The 22,215-nt window shown below is 41.3% G+C and overlaps 1 protein-coding gene across 1 annotated transcript in view; it reads right to left on the reverse strand.

Moving 5' to 3' along the window:
• Window positions 1-7,328: 7,328 nt before the first annotated feature.
• The window catches only part of ARL8A (ARF like GTPase 8A), a 222,894-nt gene continuing 208,007 nt past the window's right edge, over window positions 7,329-22,215 (reverse strand). Inside the window, exon 7 of the mRNA XM_078644165.1 lies at window positions 7,329-9,806. Within this exon, the coding sequence (XP_078500291.1) occupies window positions 9,757-9,806 (50 nt within the window). The 3' untranslated portion in view covers window positions 7,329-9,756. The remainder of the gene's footprint in view (window positions 9,807-22,215) is intronic.

Genomic DNA, 22,215 nt, shown 5'->3' on the forward strand with positions numbered 1-22,215 from the left:
TGAGTGAGCAGGAGAAAAATGAATTGTCTTATGCATAAAGGGGTTTGCCTTATGCGGGTGACGATTTGTGTATTTAGTAAATATGATGCACATGCGTCTGAAATGGGGAATTGATGGCGCTGAATTAGTAGATCGTTACATGTACAAAAAATGATTATTGGAAGAAGGACATAGTGCGATAACTTATAGTTAGCCTCAAGAGGAATGTGGATTCAACAGTATTGTGAGGCGCAGAATTGGACGGCCGTAACACCAGATACATTAGTAAATGAAGATAGTGGGCCCTTTAAGGGGGAGGTTACTATAGGAAACTATGATTAAACATTGCCGTTGCCTGGTGGACATATACCATGACATACACGGTATGAGAGGTAGTTAATTGAATTGGTGAAATAACACGAGCACTTCTAGTAGTAAAGAATTGCGGTAGTAAATATTCATAGGTCTGCCAGATCATGAGTGAATAGCAGCGGACCAGATTGTAAACGTGATAGGCCGGATGAGGAAGGAATAGGTAAAGAAGTTTAACGACTCTCATTGGTTAGAAAGCAGAAACAGTCATGGTGACGTATGGGCAGCGGAACAGAGTGTAAACATAATAGGCGGAACAAGTAGGGCCTGGGCAATGAAGTTCAATGATTTTGATTAGTAAATAGGAAATGCTCGGTAGTATTTCCGTCCGGGCAACGCAGGGGCGATCCAGAAAGGAAACCTCACGCTTCTAGGGGGGAATCTGGGGCCGTTGGTGATTGGCTAAGGGGTTGTTTAAAATATCGTCCCGCAGATCCTGACATATTACGACAAGGATCATCGAACCAGTCGCAGGAGGAAACGCTGGATATTGCGGAGCTTTGAACAAATGAAGGTAAGGGTGGGTTTGAGTTGAGAACGGCTAGATTATTTAAATAGGAAAGCGTTCGGATGTTTATTTCTCCTGTTTATATTACAGGAGTCGGGCGAATAATAGAACATTGGGACCCATAAGGATACCATTGGAGGGAGTCTTCTCTTAGGAGTCCACCATCAAGGGGCAGGACAAGGATTTGGTTTAAGAAAGGTGAGTGAGCGTTTAAACGGGGGAGGCCAACTTATAAATTGGATAATGAAATAGGCATGCTTCAAATAATTCAGTGTAATTATAATTCACGTTTTTTTTTCCTATACTTTTTCTTAGAATAATTTTCACATAATTTGAGGCTTTGAAATTGTAAGGATAAAGAGGAGGGTTACCCTACATCATATAGAAGACCATAGGAGGGTCGATACAACTGGAATTTGAGATCATTTGTGAGAATTATAGGTGAGCAAACACTGATTTGATAGGGGTACTTGGAATGAGGTTCTAAAGGGAATAACAGCGGGTAATGTGCAGCATTTAACATGGTTGCACGGTAGCAGTATTTAATTTAAAATTGTTATTTTGCCACCAGATGGTTTGGAAATTAGCTAGTTAATACCAAAGAAACAACAGAAGGTTATCCCTGGGCAGTGGATGCCAGTGAATCACGCATCCAATTGCAATGGTGAGCACTTTACAATATCCAATTGCCAAATGAAGTTAATAGCAGCTCGCGAACAGGTTTAAAATTGGATGATATCATTTCTACAATAATAACAATTAGTTTAATATCTTCTTCATGTATATCAATTAGATAATTATTTTGAATTTTATGTGGGTTCAGACGTTTAGCCCTTGATTGTTTCACGCTACAGAGCAAGATTACGAGAATTTGTTTTTCCAAAACTGAAGTTGGAAAGAAGTTGACAAGTCTCTCAATATTTGCAATAGAGGAGGTGAGACTAATTTTCTCTATGAGTGATATAATCAGTTTGTACAGGTTAGAACTTTTGATCAGTTTAATTAGGATATTCCCCTCTTTTGCCACTCAACGGTTAAAAAACCTTAATAAACCTGAAATTAGTAACAGAGTTCTATTTATTCTGAGCTCGGAAATAAGAGTTTTTCTTTCCCACCAGGGTGACAGTTGGATTTCTGTGGAATTGAAGTATATTTTGTTTTGTTTGTGGAATTTTGGTAACATGTGACAAATTAGATTGTTATATAGGCAGTAGTAATTCATGTGATATTGTCATAAATGCAATAGAATGGCATATAGGCAGGTTTAGCATAAAATTGCAATAGAAGAATTATGTATAAACTTACATCATTTAGTAAGTTACATCTTTTGTATTTTTACAGCCCTGATGATGTCCCTGAAGGGACGAAACGCGTAGGCTGTATTGTCTGAGAAAATAAAGTTGAATCAAAGAAGAAAACACAACAGCATTGAAATTGAATTATTCTATATTTGTGTTGGATTACTTTCTAATGGCAGAAATGTGGGTTGCCTTAACCTTTTTGACACTAGAGATACTCCTTTGTTTATAATTCGAAAAATGAATTGTATCTGTTATGTATACAAGTTATGAAGAGATTGTATAGAGAGGCGAGGTTTATTGAAGGAAATTTCAGAGGAGACAAAGTAGGGATAGGTTAATGGGGATGGATCAAATGTTGAAAGATATAAAAATGATATTATGTAATGTCAATGGATTATTCAATCCATGTAAAAGTTCTGCTTTTTTCAATTGGCTAGCATCCCTTTCTCCCAAAATAATATTTTTGCAAGAAACACATTTTTGGACAGACACTCCAAAAATAGCATTACCTAAGAAGTATTAATTGCCATATTTTTCGTCAGCAAATTCAGCAGTACGTGGAGTGGGAATTCTCCTGTCAAATACACTAGATTGGGAGGTTGAGGAGGTTTTGCGCAATGGATTGGGTTAAATTTAGTCAATCATTATGGCCCATAGATGATGATACTGTAGCGCTTGAGCAGACTTATCAACTCGCAGTAACCACAGAAGGCATACTGATTAGGCCTGGGCAATAAATTCTGTTCTGCTCGCGAAATTTGGATAATTTTGCGTTCCGCGGAGAATGTGGAATTGACAAAATTCCGCGATCGCGGCTTTGTAGAATTTATTGCTTGTTTGCGCTTTAAAAATGTGTGTTCACAGGATATTTCTATGAGCACGCAAACAGCGTTCAGAAACAGGCAAAAAAGCATCGCGTGTTCGCTGAACTTTCCACTGCTCGCAAAGATTTTTTACCGTTTCGCAGAGCTTTCCATAGCGCGACTACGCAAATTCTGCCCACCCCTACTACTGATATTGGGGGGGATTTAAATTGTATAGAGAATCTGACATTAGATACTTCAAATAAGATAAAACAACAGTTAAAATCTAAGACTGCAAAGCTAATAAAAAGGCTGTTAAAGGATTTTGCATTACGAACCCGTAGAGGCAGGAACACCACGGTGTCACTCAATTTACAAGGTATAGAACCGCTTGGATTTTTTTCTAATTGATAAACTGCTTGCTAAAAGCAAGTCAGAGATAGTGGTTAACTCTTTTTCTGAGCATCCCGTAGTTTCCTATTAACTAAAACTGAGGATGAATCCAAGAGAGAGAGCAAAATGGCAGTTCGATAAATCCTTATTGGAAGACAACAATTGGGTGGCGAGACAAAAAATTTTATCCATTAATTTTTTCAGTTGAACATAAATTCTTCCCCAATTTTTGTGGTTTGAGAGGCATTCAAAGACACCTTCAGAGGACAGACGATAGCCTATAAGCTCAGGTTAAATAATCGACGCAGGCAAAAGATCTCGGAATTACAGCGTGCAGTAGAGGAGGCGAGACAAAGCCTAGATTTGACAGGGATTCCAGAACATACATTTAAAATATTACAGCAAGAATTGATAAAAGCAAAAGATCGCTTGAAAGATTTTTTTTTTGTTAGAAGAGATCACAGGTAGTAAGGCCTATCAACAAAAGGTCTATGAGGAGAGTTAGCTAATTGGCAGGTTCCTAGCTTGGTCTACTAAAAGTAAAAAAGCGGCACAGACTATCAGCCAGGTTAGAAATCCTTCTACCAATCTGTTAGAAAAGGATAAACAGGCGGAATCTGGGGTATTCCTTTCTCATTTTAAACAAATCTATGCAGCCACATTAGTAGTTGAGGACTCAGAATTACAGTCCTATCTCGAATTACTGGAGTTACCTCAGATATCCCAGCAGCACACTGAGATGCTGAACAAAACAATAGAAAAATCTGCAATTTTTGAAGTATTAGGGAATATGTCTAACACAAAGGCTAGTGGATCAGATGGGCTGCAGGTCAAAAAAATTTAAGGCAATCCAGGAAGCACTAATCCCTTTTCTGATTAAAATGTTTAATAAAATTAGGGATGGGATGGATACCCCTAATAGTTTTAAGGAGTAGGTTCTTGTACTTTTTCTGAAAAAGGATAAAGATCCTAGCAATCCAAATTCGCACAATCAGTCTGTTAAATACAGACTACAAACTGTTTATGCAGATTTGGGCTAGAAGGATTGCTCCGTGCCCCCAGCAAGTAGTTCACTTGGATCAAAATGATTTTCTTCCGGGACAGCTAATGGCCACTAATACATACTTTCTCATGCAAGCAGTTGATTTTTTTTGGTTAATAAAACTAAAGCGGCTATCTTAATGATGGACGCGAAAAAAGCTTTTGATTTGGTGGATTGGTGTGCTTTATTTTCGATTTTAAATAAGTTTGTTTTTTCTGCCCAGCTGATACAAATGCTAACAAATCTATATAGCCAGGCGGAAGCAAAAATTGGTGCAGAGGCCCGGAAAGGGAGTATGAAACGAGGCATGCGTCAGGGGTGTCCTTTATCCCCTGTTTTGTTTTCTCTGTTTATAGAACCCTTGGCTGTCAAAATCAGTAATATTTGTTGATTGTTCCCCCTATCGAAAATATGCCCAAAATTAAGTTGTATGCAGCCGATATAATTTTATATCTTGAAGCCGAATGGTCTTGGATACAGAATGCAATGGAGGAAATCCAGAAATTCACAAGGGTAGGTGGGTATAAAATCAATCAGGTAAAAACAGAGGTCCTTACATTTAATTCAGCTCCGTCTGATCTTCCCGCATTAATATGTATTCAATGGCCACACCTTATCAGATACTTAGGCATCTATGTCACAAACAACTATGACCAACTCTTTTCCCTGAATTATACGACCATGTTAGGAAAAGTTAAAAAATGATTGGAAAAGTGGACCTTGCTGAATTTATCTCTGATAGGCAGAGTGTCTATGGTCAAGATATCAGTGCTCCCGCTATTTAAGTTTCTTTTTAGTAATCTTCCCATGAAAATTCCAAGTGCCTATTTAAAAGAATTGGATGAAATGATTAGGAAGTTTTTTTAGCACCCCAGAGTCAAGCTGCCCATATTACAGTTGGACGTAGCGTCCGGGGGATCAGCGCTGCCACATTTTCCAACTTATTATCAGGCTTCCCTGCTTAACTTACTTTCACAATAAGGAGAAAAGAATTCGGTTTTTGATCATTGCTTTCTAATACAAATGGTGAAAGAAAGCACTATAAAACTCCCCATTTTTCTGTGATCAGCAAAACTACCTAAAAAGAACAGGTATAAGATTAGTTTGGCATTGGTAACTAGGATTGCGCTGTTTTTTAATTCAAGAAATATTCCAGCATATCATGCTTATACCCCCATACAAGATTGTGTAGCTGGAGGTTTAGTGATGTCAAAAGAACTCTACCAAGTGTGGCAAGAATTAGGTATTGGCTTTCTTGGTGATTTTCATAACCATGAACCTTTAATTACATCGGGCTCAATAAGTCTACAGTTTGGTAACTTAAATACCGCATTTTTTCTAAGTTATCTTCAGCTTACGAAATTTCTCGAAAATAACTATACTGTGTTGAGTGAAAAAATGCTTCCAATAATCAAGCAAATATCAAATAAAGTCACGGGTGTGGGAGTTTAGAATCGGCTTCTACATCAGCAAGCTCATAATGAAGAGATTATTGAGAAGGATCTTCAGAAAATTCACTCAGAGACTGGTTGTAAGTTCAATATTAAAGAATGGCAACAATTAAGCGAAATCTCGAATAAAGCATTGCGTGGAGCAAATTATAAAAGAATGAATTTCCGATCAAGCTAGCTAGCATATTATACTCCTCAGAGACTGCATAAAGTGTTTTCTACCTGTTCGAATCAATGTTTTAGATGCAATGAATGGGATGAAGGAGGATGGGTTCATACATTTTATGGATGTAGTAAATTGCAGCAATTTTGGAAGAATGTTTTTGTTATGATTTCTCAGTTTTTGTCATCAACTATTGATCCATCACCAAGGTTGGTTTTATTTGGTATCACGCCAGAAATGCAATGCTTTACAAAATATAACCAGTATTTTGTAACAATTTCTATAGCTGTTGCCAGGTCGCTGGTGCTTCAAAACTGGAAAAGCAGTACACAACCCAGGATTAATCAAGGGATCAGTAAATTGTGTAGGACCTATAAATTCTAAGAGGCCTACGCAAAACGTATAGGAGCTACAGTAAGATTTTAGAGCTGTCTGGCAGATAGTCTGTATAGCGGAGTTAGAGTAGGTTTTGAAAAACTTGCTGTAGTTGGCAACGAAGTATGGGATAATATTTAGTAAAATTGATGTTGACTGTCGCACCTGCACTTTATAGAGTTCCTGGACATTTGCATTATCTCCTTCTTTGTACTTAAGGAACATTTAATCCTAGCTGCACATGCACTTTAAATAATGCTGGATGACTGTATTGTCTTTTCCTAAGCATTTCAGAAATAGTTTTTCCTATTTGCACAGGCACTTAAAAAAATTCGGTCAATAGGGTTGTGTAATTTTTTTATTTAGATCTAGGCGGTTGTCAGAAATAAGATACCATGGAATATAAGCTGCTACAGAACTCTGTTTTTACATATCCCTCCAAAAATGTGTTTTTAACCTTTTGTTGTTAATTCCGAACATTATTGCTATTGTATGCATTGTGGTGTAATGGACAGTGTTTTTCTTACTGCTCTTAATAAAAATAATATTAAAAAAAAGTATGAGAGAGAGGTTCGACACAGCAGCAACTGGATACGGCAATAGAGTCTGGTGTCTAAATTTGCCACCTAAAACCAGTTCACAGAATCCAGTCAGTACAGTGGCAGAGAAACACCAAAATGAGAAAGAACATGTCAATTTTTGAGGTTACTGGGCAGTGCCTGGTTACCACATCAATCTACGAGTTTGGTTTTGGGATAGGCAGCAACATGCCGAAATGCACTCAGTTTTATATGGATGCCTTCCATGGATATGAAATGTTCAATTATTTTAACACTTAGAGTTGTTTGGTGTATATTTTCAAGTGCTTATTGTAAATCGCTCCCCATGATCTTTTCCAGCGAACAGCCAAAGTTCCCAAATATGAACAGAGGACAACTGTACAAACACAAAACTGTTATTTTATTAGGAGGCAATATTCATAATATAATTATTAATAATACAGTTACGAGAATCATCTCCCAACAACAGAAAAAGGCATGAGCAGACCAAAATGAAAGAGACGCCACATTACGATTTTGTAAATAAAAATAGAAATCATAAAAAATATCTCCTTGTGCAACTTTGCAAAAAACAAATGAAAAAAATTTTGTATTTCCGTATTTTGACGTAAACTGTCCAAAGCTGCGTACCATAGTTGAATGGGGTTCTTGAGTAACATATAACATAGGAGATTTCCACAAGAAAAAAATTCTTGAAACGGAGTTGGTCTGCAGCAGAGGGTGAAAACCATGGTTTCTTCCTAGAAAGTCCAGATAATAATATGTTGTAACCAATCTTTCATTCACTGGACACAGAACATTTAGAGTGTTCAAATATCAAATACATATGTACCCTAAATTAGGGGTTTTGGAGCCGAGCCACATATGATCAGTTCATTCTACTCCTCGTATTATAAAATGTGATCTCCTACTTTATGATAGTAGTATAAAGGGAAGTACTTAATCAGAAGGTCTCTACATCCAAAATTGTCCTACTAATCTGAAAAATCACAAATGTAAAACTCAAGACGGGAATTGTTCTCCATTTTGCTTTGAGCGGCAGGACTCAAGAAAGGCCTCACAGAGGAGAACTGTTATGTCCAAATATGTTGGGTTCCTTGCATGTCACAAAGTGTTGCCTTTGTTGCCCCCTGCAGCTTGTCCTCTGTGTCCCTAATAGACTATGAAAAGGAGGTCAGGGGTGAACTAATATTTCCAGAAGGCAGTATTTCAGTTCCAAGAAGCATCTGCCATAAAAAAGAAAAAATACGATCAAACCTTTGATAAAATCTAGATGAACTAGGCTGAGTGACATTTATAATGCTTCTGAATATTTCCGACAATTTGCTTGATTTTGTTTCCTTCCATCATGTCAATGCTGTCTCTTGCATATGTCTAGAAAGGTAACCTGGGGATGATGGTGTGATGTCCAAAGCATCCTAGAACTGATGATCAGAGATTTTACAGAAACAGAAAAAACATTTCCACAACTGGTTATTCAGGACTGCTCTTTAAAAGCCCCAGAGATGTTCTACTGTGTGTTTTGTGTACATTATGACCTTCAATGAAGATTTTGTGGCAGCAGAAGTGTCCAGTGCTGACAGGGGGGCAGCACATGGCATTTGATGGTTGCCAGACCTACCCAAGTACACTGGTTGGCTTCTAGCCCTCTCAATGTGGTTGGCAAACTAGGCACATCATACATCACAAAATCAGTGATCCTCAAAAGCCACACATCTTGGCAGCAAAAACAATTTTTTCCAGGGATCCTATTTGGGAATACTATAGAGATGAGTCAATCATCAGGGTGGAAATTGACCTATGAAGGTCACGTGAAACAGTTATGCATCAAGCCTCAACCACAAGTCAAGTCCTGTGTGTCTTTTATTGACAATTGTAAACTGGGCACTAGAAGCAGAAGGTCATATTATTTTTCAATATATTCTGTTTATTATTGCCCAATGAAAGTAACGGGCAAGAGATGAGAAAATAATTATTTTCTTCGTGTGCATAGGGACTCAGTCATTGCTCTTTGTCCCCAATTTTAACTTTCCTATGATAGACATCAATCATGGGCACAATGGCAAGTGTAAAACACACGCACTTGGTGGCCGACGATGTACTACAGGCAGACCATGACTCGAGTCACGTTACAGGACAATGTCAAGAGTATATTACTGTTTTAACAAGCATGCCCATAAATGTGGTCACTTTAACATATGTACCTCTTTATTTGTAATAACAATATGTTTCAGGCTATAGTACTCTATAGAACATTATCACCACTATATTTCGATAACCTGGCACCAACACCCAGCTCCCGAAATCTTCAAATACTGTGTGTTTGTGATCCTAACAAAAAGGTGTGGTGTGGCTCAAAAAACAGTACGTCCTCCGATTTTTCTCTAATGCCCAAAATTGGTACATTAAGAATAGCCCATGATCCAGTTTTTATGCTTCAGTCAGTCAATTTTAGTGCGAACTTGATCGTTTTCTTATCTTAAATAAAAAAATTAAAATATATATACATTTATATATATACATCCAACGACAACTTAACAGTGCAAAAAAGAAGGAAGGAAGGAATGAATGAACAGAAGGGGCAGGAATATGCTTTCTTTACAATAAAAACTGTAATTAGAACCTTGGATAGACAGGAAGGATGGATTCCCTAAAAATAGCAAACTAGAGAGAGGGAGGGTCAGGAAAGATAATGAGGGGTGGGAAGAGAAAGAGAGAGAGACAGAAGAAAGTGTGAAACAAGGAGAAACATTTCTTCGTCGTTTTCCTAGAGCCAAGGCTTGTGGATGTTGGCCAACTGGAAAACTCCTCAGCTTCTCCGGGATTTTGAGTGCTGGATAAGCCACTGCAGAGTGATGTCTGGAATGAAATAAAGTGAAAAATGAAACGAAAGGCGCAATGACATCTATAAAAAAAGATATTTATTTTTCCACTGAGTTCTACGTGACCAATTGCTTTTTGATTAGAGCACAACTAATTTCCTCTGCCCCACTGTTTCTTAGCAATCATAGTTCTAGAGCATAAAACATTTCAGAACATCAGAATACCTCTTGCAATGCCAAAATGTTAAAGTGGAAGCGCCTGATTCTAGAAGTATTTTGGGCCCTTCAATTCGACATAGGTCGGCAAACAATACATTTGTATGCTCACATTTTCAATTCCTGCTACATAGTATCGAGATGATTAAATTATCCTTGCAAACATAATTTGCTTTTGGAAAGCCCATTTTGTACGGCCTGATTTAGACTTTGGAGGGTGAAGCGCTGGGCCAAAATGTAGGTGGATATACCATCTACAAACACTGTTTTCTTCAGAGGAAGTGCTGTGTTTCTGATTATGGAGCCTATGCTTTCATCCTCTGGAGGAATCCTTTTATCAATGGCCTCTTGGACATTGGGTCGTCGGCCAAATTACCTCCAACATCCTTCCCTATATTTAAGATTATGTTCCAACATTCATTTTTTCCTGTTTAGCACTACCAGGAATTTCACAGTGTTCCCAAACAGGAAACCTAAAAACTGACACCCACATTCAGAAATAAAATTCCCAGTTTGTCAGGGATATTTGATTTGTCTTTTTTAATAACAAACTACCGTTTGGGGAGATTGTTTAAAAAGAAAAAAATACTTTGCTGAGTGGGTGTATTAAACATGGCATCTGCTCAGCAAAGAGTTTGTGTCCTCAGCAGATCCACTGCAATGGGGGCTCTCCCGAAGGCACAGGGATGTCCAGCTGCCTTGTAGGAGGTGTCTCTAAGTATGGTAAATCGGTCTACCACCAGTGGAGTAAACCCCTTCCTTATCCTAATGCTTCAATGGACCGGCCACCACACTCTAAATGTCAAAATCTGGAAATTGGGCCAACCTGTGGGAACATTCATAATCAAACTGTTCAAGGTAAAGAGCATGTTTGTGGGCATTCCAGGGAATCGGTACCTGCAAAAGTAGATAAACAAACACAAATGTGTGTGCGTATTCCAATAACTCTTCTAGGCAGTTGCACAATCTTGAAATAAACTTAAATGTGCTCCAGTCCAGGGCCATACAAAGTGCACTTCAAGAGTGGAAATTGGGATAGTCAGAAGGGGGTTCCTGCACGACAAATATTTTTATCAAGGAGATACTTCAAAATATACACTCAATGCACAAATGCACATTTCTGCTGCATTGCTATCTGCAAGTGTTTATTGTTACACCTGGGAGTACGTCTGGAAATCTTCTTCTAGTGTAGTTTTCCAGGAGTACTGGGATTCTTTGTGAATCCATGAGAAGTCAGAAATTGGCAAACATGGATGTCTAATCGACACACACAGAATACTGTTGTCTTACATTTGCTTGGCCTTTTACATCGGACCAAATGTGTGCATTTATGGTCATGTATTGTATAGTTAGTTATTCATGGGAAATCAGTCGCAATTAACACACCTAGCTTTGTGCCCACGAGTAATCCGGTTGGTTTCCTTTTTGCTTCTGAGAGACTGAAAGGTTATGAAGGTGGAGCAGTTTACGCTTGACTGAGCCCTCTTGTTAGAGATGTTATCTCTGATTTAGTTTTTTCCCAGTTTATGAAAGTTATTTATTTACAATTCCATATAAATGTTTTGCAGGCACTGAAACCACCATGATTCTTAACTTTACTCCTGAACTTGATAAACAATGGGCCAGATTTACAATGAAAGTGACCCAGTGCATGCCTCAAGCCATTTGGCTGCACCGCACTGAGTCACTTTCAAAGCACAGGGAGGTGACATGTTTACAATAATATGTTGCATCCTTGTGCTTTACCCTGCGCTGGCGCACAATTAGCTGCCATGCGCTGACGCAGGCACTCTTGCACCATGGTGCAAGGATGCCTGCGTCACGGGGATGACAGCACACATAGAATTTGTAAAACGTCATTAATTTAAAGGATTGTTTATGTGCAGGAAAGGACACCTTCCTGCACATAAACAATCATGAGAGGTAATTTCCTCGTTCTATGTGTGCTGCAGAATGCAGCATGCATAGAAAGAGGAAAAAAACGAGGAGAAATTAATACATTTCTCCTCGTTTCGCCTCCCATGGAAAGATGTAGAATTCAGACGCGTTTCCAGATTTAGGATTTCTCATAAATCTGGAAATGTGTCAGATTCCAAGGGTGTTGCGTGGAAGCACCCACAGGAACAACCATGGAACACCCTTTTCACGCAAAGTGCTGCGTGTAAAGGGGCAGAATTTACAAGGACAGGAAAAGCCACGCACGGTGGGTTTTCCTGTCCTTGTAAATATGGTGCAGAAAAATGCCCTGCTGAGGCATCACAAAAAGTGATGCACTGACGGCACAAAGGACTTGTAAATCGGCCCCAATGTTTTTACGTGACATAAATGCGTTCTTGCACAGCTAACAAGTATCACGGTCTCTACATACATTGGCGCATGGCAGGCACAGAACAAATGCACTGTGCAAATATCTGTCATGTTGAATAAGGTGAGGCTTTAAAGTCACTAATGGTCACTTGTGGTTCAGAAGTCTATCAATCAAAGGGGGGGGGGGGACTAGGAGCTAGTTGAGGGTCAGTACCCATGCTGCATGTAGCAATATAAATCCAAAGAATGGGTTACTGTTCCTATGAGGACACAACTAGAGTCCAGAGAAAAGAAAAATAGAGAAAGGAATTTCTAGGTTCTGTTATCTCAAAGTGAGACAATCACAAAGGGGAACATCGTTTACAACAAAACTTTTACCACACACTACAATTACAACGCAAGAATTACAACGAAAGTCGTTACAACGACTTTCGCTGAAGGGTGCTGTTGGATAGGGAATAGTTTAATTTTCTATCCAACACCTTCCCTACTATCCACGGGGACTGGAGTTGGAATAGAAAATTAAACTATTCTACTATCCAGCGCTCCCCAACGCAAGTCGTTATAACAACTTGCGTTGTAATACCTGCGTCATACATCCATCACAAATTATGTCTTTTGTTGCCCGCTTCAACATTAAAAAAAAAATAACTCCCGCTCAGATTTAGAGAAATATACTGTGAGGCGGATAACTGATTCGAAGGGCATCATAATTTTCCTTCGTTCTCAGCAGACATTTTTTGGGCACGTTTGAGGCTAAAATAAAGGTGGGTTTTTAAATATTGTCCAGCAGATGGCAGTATAGCAACGCATTTAAATTTGCGGGCGCCTTGCATGCTTAAAACTATCTATTTTAGTACAAGAACACATAATGGTCGAACTGATGTTATTACATTTTTTTTTAATTACCGTTAAAATATGCAACGCCTGGCATCAGTCACAAACAAAAAGAACAAGCCACATGACGATATCAACGATGAAAGCCACTAGCCACAAAATCTATCACATTCACATCAGGGAAAGTCTCACAAGACCTTCCGTTCCAGACCTTTTGGGCACCAAAGACTACCCGAAACCAGAAGACAACTGAACAGTCTCAAAGAGAGAAAAGTACCGGACTCCATCTCAAGGTTCAATTACCTTATTAAGACTCCCTTTCATTACCATGGGCCGCTCTGACCCCGCTACCATCCAGATGAGGAACTATTTTACCCTCCCATCTGCACTACTCTTACTTTGCCCAAGCAGCTACCCTTACAAAGTTTGCTCCCTCATCTACTCCGTTTTTCCCCACTAATTTCTTGCTCTCCGTTTGTTTCCAAATCACAAAGACACGAGAATGCCTTCGCCAGACACATACATGCCATTAGAATGGGGGGGGGCGGAGGGGGGTTTCGATGTTTATGCAAAAAATGGCTTTATTCTAGCTGTTTAAAGCTTGAACTTATCCTGCTTCAATAGAAGTCAATGGGGAAATGCACCCCCCGATTTATTTTCAAACATCTCCCACTTTCCTGTTCTGAAATGTTAGCATGTATGACACGTGACCACATCGCTGCCCTCACAGTCCTGTAAGGCACGGCAGCAAGATGACGAACCCTCACAGCTCTCTGCTGCGCCCACCAGGAATATAAATCCACTTGACCAGCTTTTCTACAACCTAAATTCAAACTCTGCAGACAAAAAGGGATCCTCAGACTAAGGGCTGCACCACTACTAACAATTTCACAGTTCAGAAGAACCCAGGTAGATGGTAGCTCATTCCTAGTATGAACATGTAAACCATGTAACAGCTCACCTAAAACAAGCATGGGCATAGCTAATAGGTTTTACCTAAGTGATAGCTATTAGCTTTTCCAATGTCTTTTAGCCATGTTTTACAACAACGTGGAGTGGAGTACAGTAGAGTAGAGTGGAGTGAAACAGCATAGAGTCATAAAGTGCAGAAGCGCAGAGTGACTTGGCTTGGAGTAGAGCAGAGTGAAGTGGCGTAGAGAGGAGTTGTGCGAAGTAGAGTGGAGAATAGTGGAGTAGAGTGGAGTAGACTAGAGCAGCGTAGAGTGCAGAGGCAAAGAGTGGATTGGCAAAGAATAGAGCTGAGCAGAGTAGAGTGGCATAGATTGGCATGTGGAAAACTAGTGGTGTGGCATGGAGTATTGTAGAGAGGAGCGGCATGGCATAGAGCGAACTGGAATACCATAGAGTGGAGTAGAGTAGACTGGAGTCGCTGAGAGAAGAGTGGCGTAGTATAGTACAGTGGGGTAAAGTAAAGTAGCATAGAGAAGAGTGGCAGACATAGGTAGAGTGGCATAGAGCAGAGTGACATTGAGTGGAGTGGGGTAGAGTTGTGTAGAGTAGCACTGTGTGGAATGTCATGGCGTAAAGCACAGCAGAGTGGCATAGAGTGGAGTGGCATAAAGAGGCATGGAGTAGCATAGAGTGGAGTGGCATAGAGTGGAGTGGACTGGGCTAGAGTGCAGTAGCGTAGAGTACAGTGGCATGGAGCAAAGTGGTACAGAGTGGCTTGGAGTGCAGTGATGAGTGTTGTAGAGTATAGTAACATGGTGTAGAGTGCAGCGGTGTAGTCTGCAGTGGCTTAGAGTGGTGCAGACTAGGGTAGAGTGGCATATAGTGCAGTAAGGTAGAGTGCAGTGGAGTGGAATAGAGTAGCATGGAGTGCAGTGGCATTGAGTAGAGTGGTGTACAGTGCAGTGACAGACTAGAATGGTGAAAAGTAGAGTGGCAGAGAATGCAGTGGCATATAACAGAGTGCAATGGCAAGGAGTGCAGTGTCATCTACCATTCTACGGACTAGATGCAGACTTGGGTGCAGACTAGAGTGGTGTAGAGTACAGTGGCATAGAGAGCAGTGGCATAGATTAGTGGTGTAGAGTAGGGTAGAGCGGCATAGAGTGCACCCTTTAGAGTCTCAAGGCACTGGGAAGAGGCAACTACTGTTACATCACAGGTGCAGTGGTTCAGTCGAAGAGCCAGTTCTTGAGGTCCTTCCTGAATTGAGGCAGTGACAGTGATTGCCTGAGGTGGAGAGGCAGGGTGTCAGTTCATTGCTGCAAGGTAGGAGAAGGATCTTCCTCCGGCCATCGTCTTGTGGATACGTGGGATGGTGGCCAGGGCCACTTGTGTGCAGCGGGGTTTCTGGTGGGTGCGTGGAATGCGAGGTGGTGGTTAAGGTACACATGTCCCGCGATGTGTAGGGCTTTGTAAGCATGAATGAGGAGCTTGAAGGTGATTATTTTGTTAAACTGGGAGCCAGTGGAGGTCTCTCAGGTGGCTGGTGACGTGGCTGTGGAGGGGGATGTTGAGAATGAGTCCGGCGGAGGTGTTCTGAATGTTCTGCACTTTGTTGAGGAGTTTCTGGGTGATGCCTGTATAGAGTGCATTGCCATAGTTGATTCTGCTGCTGATGAGCGCGTGGGTGACCGTCTTCCTGGACTCGGTGGGGATCCACTTGAAGATCTTTCAGAGCAGGCATAGCGTGTAGAAAGAGGATGATGAGATGGCTTTGATCTGGCGGTTCATGGTGAGCATGAAGTCCAGGATGATGGCAAGGTTTTGTGTGTGGTCCGTGGGTGTGGGGGGGTTCCAAGGGCTGCAGGCTATCAGGAGTCATCCCAAGCAGAGGAGGGGAGCCCAGGATGAGGACTTCAGTCTTCTCCGAGTTTTAACTAGAGGCAGCTGTTCCTCATTCAGGTGACAACAGCCTTCATCCCATCATGGAAGTTGTTCTTGGCGATTGGATTCGTTGGTGAGGGAGAGAATCAGCTGGGTGTTGTAGGTGTAGGAGACTATGTTGAGTCCATGGTTCCTGACGATGGCTGCGAGCAGGGCCATGTAGTTGTTGAAGAGAGTGGGGCTCGGGGAGGAGCCCTGAGGTACTCCACAGCTGATCTCTTTGGGCAGCAGTTTCACCTCGGTTGAGGAGGGTGCAGACGTCATCTGAGACGGTGAGGAGGGGGGTCTTGGTGCTGTGGAATGAGCAGCTTGATAAACAGATAAAGATGGCAATTAACAGATTAAGCTGTAGTAGGCAGAACACTATGGGATCTGGCATGGCTGGAAAAAGGTCTTAGGTCATCCTGAGAATATTGAGGCAGATGGCGGTGACCTTTAGTTAATCCTCATAAGGAGAACGATTGGTCCGTACTGTCGGACACTGTTCCACACACACTTTTAAAAGCATACCATATAGGGAATCTTCTTCCACAATCAAGTACCATTGGTACATGACCCCATGACATCTGCGTAGGATATGACTTTAATTCTCCAATAAGTGCTGGAGATGTTACAACAAGGTGGACTCCTTTCTACATATTTGGTGGGTTCATGTGTATATACCAATGTTTTGGGAAGAGATACTAGGCCATAATAAAAGAGCTTCAGGATTCCTGATAACTGAAGACCGAAGCTTGATTTTGTTGGGTGGCAGATTGCCTCAGCTGAAGGGCCTACTGAAACGCTACAGTTCCAGATGCTTTGTGCTGCAAATATGCTGATTGTATACATCTGGAAATTGAAGGTATCACTAGAGATAGCTTCTGATCCCACAGACACTGGCAGTTTGTGGCAATGCAGTAACTCTCCTATGACTTAATGGGTAATGTGCCCAAGATCAGAGAAGTTTGGAACTCTTATTGCATACGACTCGAATACTATTGCTTTGCAACAGTGCACCTAAAGGTCCTTTAGCTTGTTTCGTAATCATCTCAAAGTGGGGTAATCAATGCAATAAAGTAGCTAAGGAAACCACACCAGCAGTAATACTTTGAGGTGAAGAGGGGAGATGGTCAAACACTTTTGGCCTTGAGTGTCTGTGTATCAAGTCTCTAATAGGCCAATGTATCATCCAGGGGAAAGAGGAGAGCCAAAGAAGAGATGAGAATGGATGGCATAACATGTTGATCTGTAATTCAATGAAAAATAGAATTATCAGAAATTGCGATAAAAATGTGGCTAGATACATAATAATCAGAAGATGGAAGAACACAGAATCTTCAAGTCCACCACATACAGCAGACACTGTTTTAAATGTGAAAGGGGTTGATATTGCAGTTCAGGTGCCGCTCTATTCTGGGACCTTGTGTCTTAAGCAGCCTCAAATTTGATGGTGGCTAAGTGATCCAAAAGAAAGACCATGCCAGTTCAAACCCCTCACAACTGCTTATCGACAATTGTGCAGCAGAGGCATGCATTGACTTTGCACGACCTATAGAATGAAAACCTGCCAAACAAGGATCCAAAAGGTTATTAGCTTCTACGTACTGTTGTGAGGAAATTAGAGACTGGTTTCTGAATCATTTCTGGTTTCTAGTGGCACTGGAATGAAGCATCATTTTCACAGTGAAGCTTTGCTGTTAAGGGCAGGTAAGGCCATCTTGCTAATGCTCTGCATTGGACACTGATTAAGATGAGAAAGCATATTGTTCTAAGTCACAGTAATGAGCATTAACTACCTCAATATCTCATCAAGTTAAGCAGATGGAGAGGAGCGTACATTTATTATCCTTATCTCCACAGTTACCCACCTTGCCGATACAGTAATAATGGATATTGTGGATTAGATTTTTTTGTAGGTCAATATTTTGACCTCCCAAGAAACATACATCCTAGTGACAGAAAAGGATCGAGGATATCCTGGAATCGTTTTCCATAAACTAAGAAGCGTTTTAGTTGATCCCAAGTGTTACTTTTGGGACACAGAGTAGACGGACACAAGAATAGCACTATGATCTGTTTGCGGACAGTGATTAGTTCTCTTGTTATTGGTTTACCTCCTACCTTTCCAACCAACAGCATTTTGTTCATCCACTCACATGGGCACCTCCAGATCCCAGGAGATCTCTATCACCTGTTGAGTCCCCCAGAGTTCCATATGATCTCCTGTCAGCGTTAACCTTTACATGGGGTCCACTTGGAATTGGCTCACAGATAATAGGATCGAAATACATTAATATACAAATAATATACAATTCTACTTCATAGTCTCCTCCGTTTCAGACATTCAACACCTCAGACACTGCCTGCACATCATCCAAACCTGGATGTCCAGCACCCAGCTGAAGCGGAACCCCCCCAACCCCAAGACAGATTTCCTTTTATTTGCCAAGAATAATAGGAAATAGTACAAACCTTTCTCAATGGCATGAAACTTGCTGGCATCAAAACCCAACTTTCACTGTATGTCAAGTTTCTTGGTTTCACCGTCGACACAAACCTCACCCTCAAAAAAGTCACTGGCAGAAGAAGCATATAAAGCCTGGTACTAAATCTGTCTTTTCAATTAAGTGAAACTCTTTCTAACAGTAGTAATTTCAAGACTGATGTTCAAGCCCTCATACTCTTGCATCTGGAAGGTGGCAATTCCCTGGTCCATTGTCACACAGAACTCCACAGTGGTCCCCCTTAGGGGCATTCTACACGTTGTAGCATGTCTCATCCAGGGCCTGAAGAAATATGACCACACTACTCCTATCCGGATGGATCTCCATTTGATGCCCTTGCCAGCCCATAGTATCTTCAAAACCAGCAGTATCATTTACAAAGCCATCACGACGAGTCTGCCCACTTAGCTTGCAGACAAATTCATCATGTCTAGTGGTTCCCAGTACACCAGGAGCTAGGACACAATCAGGTTGAAAACTCTGAAGTGTAATGAAGAATAAAACATAGCAGCAGGGCTTTACCATCTAAGCACTTTTGGGGAGTTGACCCAAAGGTATCAAGTATCAGAGCGCGTTACACAAGCACCAGTTGTGTTACACAAGGACACATTCATTTTTGTTAGGCACGGGAGATTAAGTTATTTGCCCAGAATCACAGAATGTTGAGAGTCATTACAGTCTCGAACCAGTTCCCCAGATTTGAGGTCAACCGCCCTAGCCATTAGGCCACATCCTCTCCCTATTAAATTAATTATTTAATTAAATTTGGAAGCAAGTAAGCTTCTGTTCTACCTCATCTACAACTGAACTCATGGTGGGGTGACCGTTAGACATTATTCCCTTCATCTGTCTACTGATTTACTTATTTACATATGTTTTTCTGTCTCGAAGACTGTGATTCTTTTCTACCCACTTTCCATCCTCTTGTTTTCTCTGCTGTCTTGCCATATTTGTCTGGAACTCATTCTTTTTAGTCCTTCAAGAATTTTAAATAATTTGATGTGCTCCTCAGCTCAATTGTATTCCATAAAATTGTATCAATATTGTGAAGATTTCAAGAAAGTATTGTATCATGTCAGTAAAAACTGAACAAATAAAAACTTGAATTTCCACAATATTAAATCGGACTGGTGTAGAATAGAAATATAATAGGCTGCCTGGGAGAGACTCGGGTGGAAATGGAGATATTGGGTTAAATTCATTGATTGGACTGAATGCTGTTGTTGAATGGATGTTTTTGATTTTAATTGTATTCTAATTTATAGAGTGCACAAATGCCCTTGGGCGTCTTGACACTAACATTAACCAATTTCCTGACCTGAAGCTGCAGGGGAATGAAGCCTACACAGAAAGCCTGGATTTCAGATGTTTCCAAAAGCTTGTCATTTTGGGTTGACATTTAAGGTGCATAGGTGGTCGATTCCAAAATTGAATGGTGGAGTGAACAAAGCTTCTGCCACCCCAAGAAGCTTTCTTAATTTTTGGAAGAATGACTGATTTGGAAAGTGCAGACTGCAGCAGTTCATTAGGAATGCACCACACACGTTTCTTTTTCAAGGACTCTGATTAGAAGCCATGAACTGTTTTATGTGCCAGACAGAGAGACTTAGAGGTCATTCTTTTTAGGTCGAAACTGGCGTAGGTTGCGCACATGCGCAGTCTCGCCAGCGAGACTTAATGACTCTGAGTAGTGAGGGTGAACCCCGCCCCTCTTCTCCATTGGCTGGCCTGCTAAACGGCGGCCAGTCATTGGAGAAGAGGTCTCAGTGTCGTCCTTCTCTCGCTCTAAGCCCCGTCTTTTTCGGATTGGGGGGCGTGTTTTTTCTTTTTGTTCTACCTGTGATGTTGTCAGTGAAAAACACGCCCCCCAGTCTGAAAAGGACGGGGATTACAGACAAAAGGTGCGCAGGCAGTGTGAGCAAGACACGCTGTAGACCCGCTGTCCCAACGGCTCTTTGATTGGGCATCATTTAGGGATCACGCTGCCTTCATGCGGATGTCACTGCCCCTCCTCCCGCTGCAGCAGCAGTGAGTCAGCGCCATGCGAGGGAGACTCCCGGGTCCGTGCGTGTGCCCGCCTATGCAGCGTGTTATAGAGTGGCTGTGAAATGCAGATTTTTATTGTGCATATCACTTTGAATGTGCGTAGTGTGCCCACGATCACGCCGCTGGCCCGGAAGCCGCGAGAGCACTTTGTTTGCCTTCACCGGGCCCAGAGTCCGTCGACGTCAGCACCAAGCCGAGCTGGGATTGGTGCCAGCTCTGAGGGTTACCCCGGCAACGAGGGGGCTTGTCCTTTCTTCTCCCCTTTTTTGTTACAAGTCAGTTTTATTTTTGGAACAAAACCCCTGGAGGGGCACAAAGACACAGCGTTAAGCCTACAACCTCTTATCCGAGGCCGGCCGCAAAGAGTGTGCAATAGTATTCGTTAAGTCAGAGTAATGAACAAAGCGCCGTGCCTACAACCCCGAGGGGCCAGCCGCGTGGCTAATAGAAAGCTGTTGAAGTTGTCCAGTGCTAGGAAAGCCCCAATTACAGTTCAGGGAGAGAAGTTGAGAGAGCAACAAACCCAATTTCTTCTCCCCTTTGTTTTAAACCTTCACTCTCTCAATTTCTTTGGTCACATGTCAATGATCTGGCTCGCCACGTGTCTCCCTCCTTCTGTCCGCCGCAGCCCCCACATCTTGAAGAAATCAGGAGCGGGGAAGGGTCTGCCCCCCTCGCATCTCAGGTTAAAGGAGAGGGTCCACGAAAATGTGGTAGAGCCATTACAGGAAACCCGAGAAAGCTTCACCAGGGACTCCAATTGCCATCGCATTAGGATTGATTAGAGACCAGCAGTACCGTAATGACCCAGGGAAAGGGGCAGCCTGAGATTGCTAATGGCAAAATGTTACTAGAAGCACACGTTTTGGGTTACCATTAAAATGCACATTTATGTCCAGTTTTCCCAACCAGTAAAGTTAACTGTGGTGGGGGAATAAGCATTTCGAGTATCGTAAAAAAAAAAAAAAAGAACAAAGAATATGCTGAACAAGCCTTGACTGCAGGTTGAATACATAAAAAACGTGTTTTTTCCCCAAGCCTGCCGTTTATAATTCCCCATAAAAAATGTTAGTGATGCCTTTTGTCAATATATATGCAGTGTAAAGGATAACCCCTGCCCTTCAGTGCTGTTTTAATTTGTCTGACTCTGCCCATCTTAATCTGACACCGTTTCTCTTCGAGGGTGTACATATTGTATGTTAGCGCCCCCCCTCTCCAATGTTGCCTCTTCTTTCGGTTATTCTAACATACCTGCTTTTTTTGTTCCTATCACTCTATATCTGACTCTGCTATCACCCTGTGTGGCATACACTATTGGAGCATCATTTCACTCTCTTGTATCTTCTTATATTTATTACTTTCTCTCTCTTTTTCTTTCCTTCTTCATTTTTGTCCGCCTGTTACATATCTCCTTCATTGTTACTACTTTTTGTATTCCTTCTTCTCTCATCCGACCTTTCTTCTGTAGTCCTTATCTGACTACCTATGTTCTTTTTTTTTTTGGTCCCTCCCTTATATTTTAATTTCTTTCTTTTCTACGTTCTCTTTCCTTCTTTCTTCTCTCGCTCTCTTCTTAATACTTCTCTATGAATCTGCATCACTTCCTCCTCTTCCCCCAACCTCCCTTCCATCTTCTGATCTAGCAGCAAATAATTCGCCCCCGGTGGGGCAGCTTTCAGTGCAGCTCACTGGTTAATT

This window comes from Lissotriton helveticus, chromosome 5_1 (assembly GCF_964261635.1).
Source record: "Lissotriton helveticus chromosome 5_1, aLisHel1.1, whole genome shotgun sequence".
NCBI classification, from domain to species: domain Eukaryota; kingdom Metazoa; phylum Chordata; class Amphibia; order Caudata; family Salamandridae; genus Lissotriton; species Lissotriton helveticus.